At 36.9% G+C, this 12,520-nt stretch overlaps 1 protein-coding gene across 5 annotated transcripts in view; it reads left to right on the top strand.

The window, feature by feature from the left end:
- Window positions 1-12,520, top strand: part of DNAI7 (dynein axonemal intermediate chain 7) — an 88,294-nt gene that overhangs the window by 2,915 nt on the left and 72,859 nt on the right. For 3 of the 5 annotated variants that reach the window (XM_055572191.1, XM_055572182.1, XM_055572164.1), the window contains exon 2: window positions 869-886. The exons of the other annotated variants lie outside the window; for them this stretch is intronic. In XM_055572191.1, coding sequence (XP_055428166.1) covers window positions 869-886 — 18 coding nt within the window. The remainder of the gene's footprint in view (window positions 1-868; window positions 887-12,520) is intronic. 5 annotated transcript variants of the gene reach the window in all.

Raw genomic sequence — 12,520 nt, 5'->3', positions numbered from 1 at the left:
TTAATAAATACCTGTTGAATGAATTAATGAGATATATGCACTTTATAAGAACATATAATCTACTGCTTGATGTCAGTTTTAACATTTATATTTTATATAGTGATAACCTTATGGCTTGAACCATAACTTCTCTTGTACTAGTCTTCAAATGTGGAAAGTATATCATCTTACAGTCACATGATCCCCTACAAATTCCTTACCAGAAATCTAGTGAACACAAGGGCCAAATCAGGAAATTACAAGTAGTGTTACTAAAAAATACTTGTAAATATTTATTGAAATGCTGTACTTTCTAAGATCTAAAAAAGCATACCTCTGCTTTAGGACACGTTGCTGAATAGAATCTCTTTGTCATAGCTTTGCCTGTTTTAAATTACCAATTCTTTTCCTATAAAATCAGCAATCTAACTTGATAGAATGACTATTTCTCTGTGATGTGAAATCATTCCCACACTTTTAGGCTGGACGTCAATACCAATACTTAGTCAATGATTTCTTGTTCTTTAGAACCCTTTAAATCAGTGCCTTCTTGACTATTTTTGTTTCTGTTTCATAATCAGATATTTCATTAAACACGGATCACTGATTGTCTTAAGAAAGTGTAAAATTTACTTACAAAAGATGCTTCAGTGGGTGAACTATCATAGTGTTTTATAGACTTGTACTTCTGTCTGAATTCTTTCCTAAAAAAACCTTTTGAGATAATTTTGGATTTAAAGAGAATCTGCAAAGAGGGTACAGAAAGTTCCCTTGTCTTTTTTACCTAGCTTATCTTAATTTTACAATGTTAGGCAATCATGATATTTTTGTTTAAAATGTATGAATTATTTTTTAAATTTATCAATTCTTTTGTTTTTCCAACTTTTAGGCTCCCAAAGCAAAAAAGGTAGGTAGAAATTATTTCTCAAAATAGTTTTAAAGAGCTGACATTGTACAAATAGAATTTTTAAAACATTTTCTGGTAGTTGTATTATAGTTTATAGAGTTTACTAAGCTTAATTTTTAGACATTAATGCTATCTAAATCATTGAATAATCCTTTATAATAACAGGACATATTTCAAATTTGATGTAGAAAAATGGTTCTAATTTCACAAAGACTTTTTTAAGATAGGCTTTAATTTTTACTTGTGTCTAGATTGAAAGTATTTTATTATTTGTGCTCTAGAAAATTTTGGATTAAGAAGCTTTTTCTTCATTTCAGGTAGACCCATAAAAATTTAGATCCAAAACCTTCTGTGACTTAAAAGTGAATCCTAAGATAGTATGTTTCTAAATGGGTTGCATGGTAACATGTACTGAATTTTTCTGTGCTTTGTTAAAATTTCCATTCCTTAAAAGATGTCTCAAGTAACTTTTTCTCTCTTCACTGAGTAGATTTATACTTTAAAGCATAGATTATAGTCTCTTACTGGCAAACATATACATAGTTCATTTAACCTAAAAGTTCTTTTTTTAATCAGTTGCCAAAGGATTATCATGCAAAAAATGCGATTTCTATTCTTAAAAAATTGGCAACCTGATAACACTGTCCCCATAAGGGAACAGTTGGCTAGACAAGTGACAGCTACCCCTTTTTGGAAATGCTTCCCCTTTTGTTGTAGTCCAGACTATGACCAAATCTCTTTCATTATTTACCTCTCTGGTCCCAACGGGATTTCGATTTGGAATGCCAGATTTAAGTCATATCGGAAGAGTCACCACTCTGTTAATTTCCTATCATTTTTTCTTGTGAAATCAATTGTACTATGTTCTAATAGCACATGAATTAGAACATACCTCAATTATAATACCTGTCATTTTATGGTAATAATTTTTCATTGTGAGCTGCTTAAGGTCAAGAACATGTTTTATTTATTTTTGGATCCATAGTGTTTAGTCTGGCACATAGTAGAAATTCACTGAATATTTGTTGAATAAATATATAATACCCCATTTGCCCTACCATTACTTTAAAACACTTGGGCCTATGATTATTTAAGAAGAAATGCTTCTATAAATGTGTCTTTGGTATTTATACAGTTAAACATCTTTTCAAAAAATACTGTTGAGTCCCATCAGTGTTTGCTTTTCTCAGTCACTTGAACCCACTACCCACCTGATACTGTGTTAGGGACTGTGGATATAACCGAGCAACATTTATAAAGCACGTTCTTATGGGGAGTATTCTGGAGGACTACAATCATCTATATATGGGTCTACAGTAGTTTGTTTGTGTGGACATTTCATTTTTGGCTTTAGATAGTGAAATCTTAGGGGCATTGTTTTAAATATGAAAAGTTTTCACTTAATGATGTATTTTTATTAATTCTAGGATACTCATCTTTTTACATTTTACATTTTAACATGACTGAAATTGAGATATATCTTACAGTTGCTAATAGCTTCCAATCATTGTAGTCCTGAATTGACATCTTTTTCCTCCAGAGATGTTTGCTTCTGTCAGTCACATGGGCTTACTACCAACCCAGTACTACTTTAAATTCTCTTCTTGAGGGTTTTTGGACCACACTAATGATATAAGTCAGACTCATGAACTGGCTTGTGGTTTAAATTTTGAGGGATTTTTTTTTCTTTCTTTCTATTCATTTTCAGGATTGATAGATGCAAGTTTCCTTGCTATGTCTTTCTGTATCGTGGTTTCATTTGTGTTTACCTAATATCCAGCTGTATACAGTCATCTTCTTTTACATTTCTATCTTGGGAATGTAATCTATTTCCTTTTTTGGTATAACAATTTATACCAGTTTATAATAATTTATAATAATTTAAAGGTACATCTTACATTCGAGGGCATTATAGATTCTATGGAGTAAATATATCTTGGGGACCTTTTTTTGTTTCAGCACATTGAGATTGCATCACTTCTTTTCACAGCTGTATCACATTTCATGGAAGTATGTCTATGATTTTTATATTGTTCCTATTTTTTGCTACCACATACAAGATAGAAATGAAGACTCTTGTATATAAGACCTTGCAAACATATGAAAAAATAGTTGCTTCATTGATTTTGCAGTGTTCTAGGTAGTTAAGAGTACAGCAGCAAGACAAGGGTCCCTGTCCTCTTGAAACTTACATTCTTTTTTTCCAAGCTGTATTAAGATATAATTGACATATAACATCATGTAAATTTCAAAGTATACAATGTAATGATTTGACATAAGTATGTAAATATTATGAAATGATTACCAATATAATACATCCATCACCTCACATAATTAATACATCCATCACCTCACATAATTACCACTTTGTATGAGTACACATGTGTTGAGAACACACACATACATACACACACATCACACATCACATTTTCTTTATCCCTTCATCTGTGGATTGACAGCACTGAGGTTGTTTTCAGTCTTGACTTGTGAATGACATCTCACTGCACATGAAGGTGCAGATATCCCTGAAGAGAGCGATTTAATTTTATGATGCTTGCATTCTGTCTGGGGAGGGGAGGTGAAGAAAAAAGTATAACTTTAGATTGCTTGGAATGTACAGAAAACCAAGAAAGGAGTCAGTGAGAAATGTAGGGTAGGGTGTAATGGTGATGCTATTTCGTATAGGGTGAGTAAAGAACTAAAGTTTGAGAAGAGACCTGGTTGAAATGACATTCTAGGCAGAAGTAACGGTTATTGCAAAGATCCATAGTTGGGACTGACTTGGTGGTTAGAATCTAAGTGAGCAAAATAGAAAATGAAAGATAAAACATGAAGTGGGGGATGGTGAGGGTGGAGGGGTGGGCAGAGGATTGTGGGAGAGAAGTAGGAGCCAATTCATAGTCACGTAGGCTATGGTGAAATGCCTGGATTTTATTCTGAGTGTGGGAGAGTTGTACACAGAAGAGTGACATGATCTGATTTACATCTTTAAATGGTCACTGGAAACTTCACTGTAGGGAAGCAAGAGTAGAAGTAGGAGTGCCGGTTAGGAGGCTGCTGCATCAGTGTCGGTCTGAAGTCTTTACGCCAAGGTGAACTCTTTCCTGGAAAAAAAAAATCTACTGTCTTTAAGTCCTGTCCTTTTGCCATTGCATCTTTCCTTCTGCTTTATAAAACAAAGGCATGTGTCTCATCCATTCTAAGTCTTACATGCTTCATTGCCCTAGATCCTTGACTATGAAACTATAGGACAGTTCAGAATTCTGATGTTGGCAAAGCATTGTTTAATCAAGGCACCAAAGACTTCTTGTTTTTATCTGTCTTACAAGTAAGTGGTGAAATGTGGCCTTTGAAATACTGAGATATTCGGAATGTCCTATATATTGTAGTGTGGAGTGGTGGAGCTGGTATTAATTTTTCTTTAGTGGCATTGCTTGTAATTTTATTGTCAAGTGATGATGCAGAAAAATCCTCTCACAGTGTAATTTATTGATAAAATATCCAAGCTGGAAAAGTAATAACATTAATTTTTTAATGAAGAAAGATGAAAAGTATCAGTAAAAATGTAAATTAGCTTAATATTTTTACATAGACCTTAAAGTTGCCTTTGAAACTTCATATAATTTAAATTAGTGTTATTCATTGCAAAAACTAGGAAGCTGTATAAGACTATCATAAAGGTTATAACTCCTGGTGCACTGTTAAAAGGCGCATCAACTGCTTTTACATCAATATGTTTTCTTCAGAAACCACTGTACTTCATGAACTAGCAGAAGACATTGATTGGATTATAAGGAAAAACTCCCTTAAATATTCATGAATGTACAGGTTAACTCCAAATACTTTAATTTGAATTGATTTTACTTGAATACATTGAGACTGATACCCAAATACCTCTAGGCATGGAAGTATAAAGAATGAGCTAAAAGGGGACCCTATCGCTCATATCTCTATGTATATCCTATTTTAATTTAGGAGCACCATATTCACAAAGAGGCCTTGGTTGCCTGAAATTTGAGTCCTAGCTTCTATTGAACATTCAGTGTTGATCCTAAAATATAAATGGTGTTAAGTTCAAGACATTAAGTAATTGCATCTTTTAAAACAAAGTGTGAGGAAATGTAATTGACTCATACGTGACTTATAATAAAAAAAGAGCTTATCATGATGATGCATATTAGCATATTTATTTGTAGAGAAACAGGAAGTCAAACTGTCTCTGATATAAAGTAAGTATGATACGGCTAGTTGGTTTAACTTTGAAGGCTGGGTTTTGTTAATTAGATAAATAGACCTATTTTAATACTCTGAAAGAGCAAAATCTACAGTTTTATATTTACAGTTTTGATCAATTTAAAATCAAAACAAGTGGTAAGATAAATTTGTTTCAAAAATATTATTTTGACTTTCCCATTTTCAGTCATACTGGCCTTAAGACATTTTAGATCAACCTTTCTGCTGCAAACAATAACTAATGCTGAGTAAAATATATATGTATAGATCAAAACTATCATCTTAAAAGCACCTAAGAGCTGATAAAACAGTAAGAGATTATCAGGCAAAAAACCTAAATTAAGGTAGGACCCAAAGAAGCACTAAAACTCTTTTTCGTGACAGTATTTGCATTTCAATTCAGTCGCTCAGTCGTGTCCAACTCTTTGCAACCCCATGGACTGCAGCACGCCAGGCCTCCCTGTCCATCACCAACTCCCAGAGTTCACTCAAACTCATGTCCATTGAGTTGGTAATGCCATCCAACCATCTCATCCTCTGTCATCCCCTTCTCCTTCTGCTTTCAATCTTTCCCAGCATCAGGTGAGTCAGTTCTTCAAATGAGTCAGTTCTTCGAATCAGGTGGCTAAAGTGTTGGAGTTTCAGCTTCAGCATCAGTCCTTCCAATGAATATTCAGGACTGATGTCCTTTAGGATGGACTGGCCGGATCTCCTTGCAGTCCAAGGGACTCTCGAATCTTCTCCAACACCACAATTCAAAAGCATCAATTCTTCTGTGCTCAGCTAATAGTCCAACTCTCACATCCATACATGACTACTGAAAAAATAGCTTTGACTAGATGGACCTTTGTTGATAAAGTAATGTCTCTGCTTTTTAATATGCTGTCTAGGTTGGTCGTAACTTTCCTTCCAAGGAGTAAGCGTCTTTTAATTCATGGCTGCAGTCACCATCTGCAGTGATTTTGGAGGCCAAAAAAATAAAGTCTCTCACTGTTTCCACTGTTTCCCCATCTATTGGCCATAAAGTGATGGGATCAGATGCCATGATCTTAACTTTCTGAATGTTGAGTTTTAAGCCAACTTTTTTTTGTAGAAGTGATTAAATCTTGAATTTCTGGTCTTAACAGCCACAATGGAAGTCAAAAAAAGTGGAGTGATGTCTTCAGTGTGCTGAAAGTAAATAACTGACAATTTAGAATTCTGTATCATCTTTCAAAACAAAGGTGAAATAAAAATGTTTTCTCAGGGAATTCCCTGATAGTCCAGTAGTTAGGACGCTCTGCTTTCACCATCATGGGCCTGGGTTTGATCCCTGGTTGGGGAAGAACTAAGATCCTGAAAGTCACACAGCAGTGAGGCCAAATTAAAAGCATTTTCTCAAGCAAAAATTGTGTTTTCCACCTGCAAACCAGATTATTTATGTAAGGTATAAAACAGTAATCCTAATAGTGACATGTAGATTTAAAAAATAAACTGAAATACATGACAACAAACAACCCATAATAGTCATCAGTTGATAAATAAACAAAATGTGTATATCCATCTTATAATACCATGGAATATTTTTCAGCCATAAAACAGAAGTTTTATGATACATGGAAGAAGCTTGAAAATGTTGTTCTGAATGAATAAAGCTGATTACCAAAGACCATACATTGTATGATTCCAGTTACATGAAATACAGAGAAAGTAACTGGTGGTATCATAGATCTAGGGGGTTGTGAGGAAATGTTGGTGGGGGGGAAGCTGTGAATGTGTAAGGGGTTTCTTTGGGGGAAGTGATGAATATGTTCTAAAATTGATTATGGTGGTGGTTGCACAACTCTGAATGTGCTAAAAACCATTAAACTCTATACTTTAAATGGGTGAAATGTATGGCATATAAGTTTTATCTCAGTAAAACTGTTATTAAAAATATATGAAAACAGTATTTGGGTTCAGTTCAGTTCAGTCGCTTAGTCGTGTCCAACTCTTTGCAACCCCATGAATCACAGCACGCCAGGCCTCTCTGTCCATCACCAACTCCGAGAGTTCACTCAGACTCGCGTCCATCGAGTCAGTGATGCCATCCAGCCATCTCATCCTCCATCGTCCCCTTCTCCTCCTGCCCTCAATCCCTCCCAGCATCAGAGTCTTTTCCAATGAGTCAGCTCTTCGCATGAGGTGGCCAAAGTACTGGAGTTTCAGCTTTAGCATCAGTCCTTCCAAAGAAATCCCAGGACTGATCTCCTTTAGAATGGACTGTTTGTATCTCCTTGCAGTCCAAGGGACTCTCAAGAGTCTTCTCCAACACCACAATTCAAAAGCATTAATTCTTTGGTGCTCAGCTTTCTTCACAGTCCAACTCTCACATCCATACATGACTACTGGAAAAACCATAGCCTTGACTAGATGGACCTTTGTTGGCAAAGTAATGTCTCTGCTTTTTAATATGCTATCTAGATTGGTCATAACTTTACTTCTAAGGAATAAGCGTCTTTTAATTTCATGGCTGCATTCACCATCTGCAGTGATTTTGGAGCCCCAAAAAATAAAGTCTGACACTGTTTCCACTGTTTCCCCATCTATTTCCCATGAAGTGATGGGACCGGATGCCATGATCTTAGTTTTCTGAATGTTGACCTTTAAGCCAACTTTTTCACTCTCCTCTTTCACTTTCGTCAAGAGGCTTTTTAGTTCCTCTTCACTTCCTGCGATAAGGGTGGTGTCATCTGCATATCTGAGGTTATTGATATTTTTCCCGGCAATCTTGATTCCAGCTTGTGCTTCTGCCAGACCAGCGTTTTTCATGATGCACTCTGCATATAAGTTAAATAAGCAGGGTGACAGTATTTGGGTTGGGGAAGGATTATTTAAGATGTTCTAAAGTACTTGTACTGTTTGGTAGTATGATAAATAAATAAGTGTGTGTGTGTGTATGTGTATATATATATATATATATATATATATATATATATATATATATATGACTGGAATGGGTGAATTTAACTCAGATGACCATTATATCTACTACTGTGGGCAGGAATCCCTTAGAAGAAATGGAGTAGCCATCATGGTCAACAAAAGAGTCTGAAACGCAGTACTTGGATGCAATCTCAAAAATGACAGAATGATCTCTGTTCGTTTGCAAGGCAAACCATTCAATATCACAGTAATCCAAGTCTATGCCCCAACCAGTAATGCTGAAGAAGCTGAAGTTGAACAGTTCTATGAAGACCTACAAGACCTTCTGGAAGTAACACCCCAAAACAATGTCCTTTTCATTATAAGGGACTGGAATGCAAAAGTAGGAAGTCAAGAAACACCTGGCTGCTGCTGCTGCTAAGTCGCTTCAGTCGTGTCCGACTCTGTGCGACTCCATAGACGGCAGCCCACGAGGCTCCCCTGTCCCTGGGATTCTCCAGGCAAGAACACTAGAATGGGTTGCCATTTCCTTCTCCAATGCAGGAAAGTGAAAAGTGAAAGTGAAGTCGCTGAATCTTGTCTGACTCTTAGTGACCCCATGGACTGCGGCCCACCAGGCTCCTCCATCCATGGGATTTTCCAGGCAAGATTGCTGGAGTGGGGTGCCACTGGAGTAACAGGCAAATTTGGCCTTGGAGTACAGAATGAAGCAGGCCAAAGGCTTATAGAGTTCTGCCAAGAGAACACACTGGTCATAGCAAACACCCTCTTCCAACAACACAAGAGAAGACTCTATACATGGACATCACCAGATGGTTAACACTGAAATCAGACTGATTATATTCTTTGCAGCCAAAGATGGAGAAGCTCTATACAGTCAGCAAAAACAAGACCAGGAGCTGACTGTGGCTCAGATCGTGAACTCCTTATTGCCAAATTCAGACTGAAATTGAAGAAAGTGGAGAAAACCACTAGACCATTCAGATATGACCTAAATCAGATCCCTTATGATTATACAGTGGAAGTGAGAAATAGATTTAAGGGACTAGATCTGATAGAGTGCCTGATGAACTATGGACTGAGGTTCGTGACATTGTACAGGACACAGGGATCAAGACCATCCCCATGGAAAAGAAATGCAAAAAAGCAAAATGGCTGTCTGGGGAGGCCTTACAAATAGCTGTGAAAAGAACAGAAGTGAAAAGCAAAGGAGAAAAATAAAGATATACCCATTTGAATGCAGAGTTCCAAAGAATAGCAAGAAGAGATAAGAAAGCCTTCCTCAGCGATCAATGCAAAGAAATAGAGGAAAACGATAGAATAGGAAAGACTAGAGATCTCTTCAAGAAAATTAGAGATACCAAGGGAACATTTCATGCAAAAATGGGCTCAATAAAGGACAGAAATGGTATGGACCTAACAGAAGCAGAAGATATTAAGGATAGGTAGCAAGAATACAATGGCACCCCACTCCAGTACTTTTGCCTAGAAAATCCCATGGACGGAGGAGCCTGGTAGGCTGCGGTCCATGGGGTCGCTAGTCAGACACGACTGAGCGACTTCACTTTCACTTTCCACTTTCATGCATTGGAGAAGGAAATGGCAACCCACCCCAGTGCTCTTGCCTGGAGAATCCCAGGGACGGGGAAGCCTGGTGAGCTGCCGTCTGTGGGGTTGCACAGAGTCGGACACGACTGAAGCGACTTAGCAGCAGCAGCAAGAATACACAGAAGAACTGTACAAAAAAGATCTTCACGACCCCGATAATCATGATGATGTGATCACTCACCTAGAGTCAGACATCCTGGAATGTGAAGTCAAGTGGGCCTTAGGAAGCATCGCTAAGAACAAAGCTTGTGGAGGTGATGGAATTCCAGTTGAGCTATCAAATCCTGAAAGATGATGCTGTGAAAGTGCTGCACTCAATATGCCAGCAAATTTGGAAATCTCAGCAGTAGCCACAGGACTGGAAAAGGTCAGTTTTCATTCCAATCCCAAAGAAGAGCAATGCCAAAGAATGCTCAAACTACTGCACAATTGCACTCATCTCACATGCTAGTAAAATAATGCTTAAAATTCTGCAAGCCAGGCTTCAGCAATATGTGAACCGTGAACTTCCAGATGTTCAAGCTGGTTTTAGAAAAGGCAGAGGAACCAGAGATCAAATTGCCAACATCCGCTGGATCATCAAAAAAGCAAGAGAGTTCCAGAAAAACATCTATTTCTGCTTTATTTACTATGCCAAAGCCTTTGACTGTGTGGATCACAATAAACTGTGGAAGATTCTTAAAGAGATGGGAATACCAGACCACCTGACCTGCCTCTTGATAAATCTGTATGCAGTTCAGGAAACAACAGTTAGATCTGGACGTGGAACAACAGACTGGTTCCAAACTGGGAAAGGAGTACATCAAGGCTGTATATTGTCACCCTGCTTATTTAACTTATATGCAGAGTACATCATGAGAAATGCTGGGCTGGAGGAAGCACAAGCTGGAATCAAGATTGCCAGGAGAAATATCAATAACCACAGATATGCAAATGACACCACCCTTATGGCAGAAAGTAAAGAAGAACTAAAGAACTACTTGATGAAAGTCAAAGAGAAGAGTGAAAAAGTTGGCTTAAAGCTCAGCATTCAGAAAACTAAGATCATGGCATCCGGTCCCATCACTTCATTGCAAATAGATGTGGAAACAGTGGCTGACTTTATTTTTTTGGGCTCCAAAATCACTGCAGATAGTGACTGCACCTGTGAAATTAAAAGATGCTTACTCTTTGGAAGGAAAGTTATGACCAACCTAAACAGTGTATTAAAAAGCAGAGACATTACTTTTCCAACAAAGGTCCGTCTAGTCAAGGCTATGATTTTTCCAGTAGTCGTGTGTGGATGTGAGAGTTGGGCTATAAAGGAAGCTGAGTGCCGAAGAATTGATGCTTTTGAACTGTGGTGTTGGAGAAGACTCTTGAGAGTCCCTTGTACTGCAAGGAAATCCAACCAGTCCATTCTAAAGGAGATCAGTCCTGGGTGTTCTTTGGAAGGACTGATGTTGAAGCTGAAACTCCAATACTTTGGCCACCTGATGCAGAGAGAGGACTCATTTGGAAAGACCCTGTTGCTGGGAAAGATTGAGGGCAGGAGGAGAAGTGGACAACAGAGGATGAGATGGTTGGATGGCATCACTGACTCAATGGACATGGGTTTGGGTAGACTCTGGGAGTTGGTGATGGACAGGGAGGCCTGGCGTGCTGCGGTTCATGGGGTCGCAAATAGTGGGACATGACTGAGTGACTAAACTGACTGAACTGAAAGGCTTAGTGATGATCAGCATTTTTTTTAGCAATGAAGTATTTTTAAGTTAAGGTGCATACCTTTTTTTAGACACAATGCAATTGTGCACTTAATAGACTACAGTATGGTATAAACATAACTTTTATATGTACTGGGAAACCAGAATATTTGTGACTTACAATATTGCAATAGTCACTTTACTGTGGTAATCTGGAACCAAACTTGCAGTATGTCCAGAGTATGCCTGTTTTATGAATGAAAAGAGAGACATGATTTTAATAATAAATGACATAATTTGAAGAGATTTATATGCCAATAAATTAGAAAATTCAGATGAATTATGCAAATAGAAAAAAATTCTTAAGATGTTTCATGAAGAAGTCAAAAACCTGAAAGTCCTATAATCATGTAAGAAATTATATTAGTGGCTTCAGTTTTTCCCAGAAAGAAAATCCTAGGTCTGTAAGTCTTTGATAGCTTGTTCTTCATTCAAAGATTAATTATTTCATTTTGTTACAAACTATTCTAGAGCATGGAAAAAGAGGAAATATTCCTAATTCGTTTTGAGTTACCTGGGTAACCCGGAAATAGTATGAGAAAGGAAAATTGAAATTCATTTCACAAACATAAATGCAAAATTTCTTACTGACAAAATATTAGTCCACTCAATTGGAAGTATATAGAATGATAAAAAATCATGACCCAATTCAACCTATCTCAGGGTGACAGAATTGGTTTAATGTAAGAAATTAAGTTAATAAAATTAGTTTGAGTTAGAAATTCAATTACTGTACCTTAATAGGTTATAGGGCACTTCCTTACCCTGATAAGCATTATCTGTGTTTTAAATAAACAAAAAACTGCCAGATTTTAAATAAACAAAAAACTGCCAGAGAAGCAAAATACTGACATTAACAAATATTGACCAGGATAATGATTATGGGAGTGTAAATTGGAATAATTACTCTGGAAAATTCAATTTCAAATACACATACCCACTAGTTTTACCTCTAGGTGTATACACTAGAGAAACTCCTGTGTGGACACCACGATACATACACTTAAAGGTTTATAGCAGCACTATGCATGATAGTGACAAACTAGAAACCATCCAATGTCAATCAGTAGAAGAATGGATAAATAATGAGTTACTATTCAGCAATGAAAATACACAGCTGCGGCTATATCCCGCCTTGAATGAATCT

The sequence above is a fragment of the Bubalus kerabau genome, chromosome 1, assembly GCF_029407905.1.
Source record: "Bubalus kerabau isolate K-KA32 ecotype Philippines breed swamp buffalo chromosome 1, PCC_UOA_SB_1v2, whole genome shotgun sequence".
Taxonomy (NCBI): Eukaryota; Metazoa; Chordata; class Mammalia; order Artiodactyla; family Bovidae; genus Bubalus; species Bubalus kerabau.
Note: the sequence above shows the minus strand (reverse complement) of the source record. Positions and strands in the feature narration are given on the sequence as shown.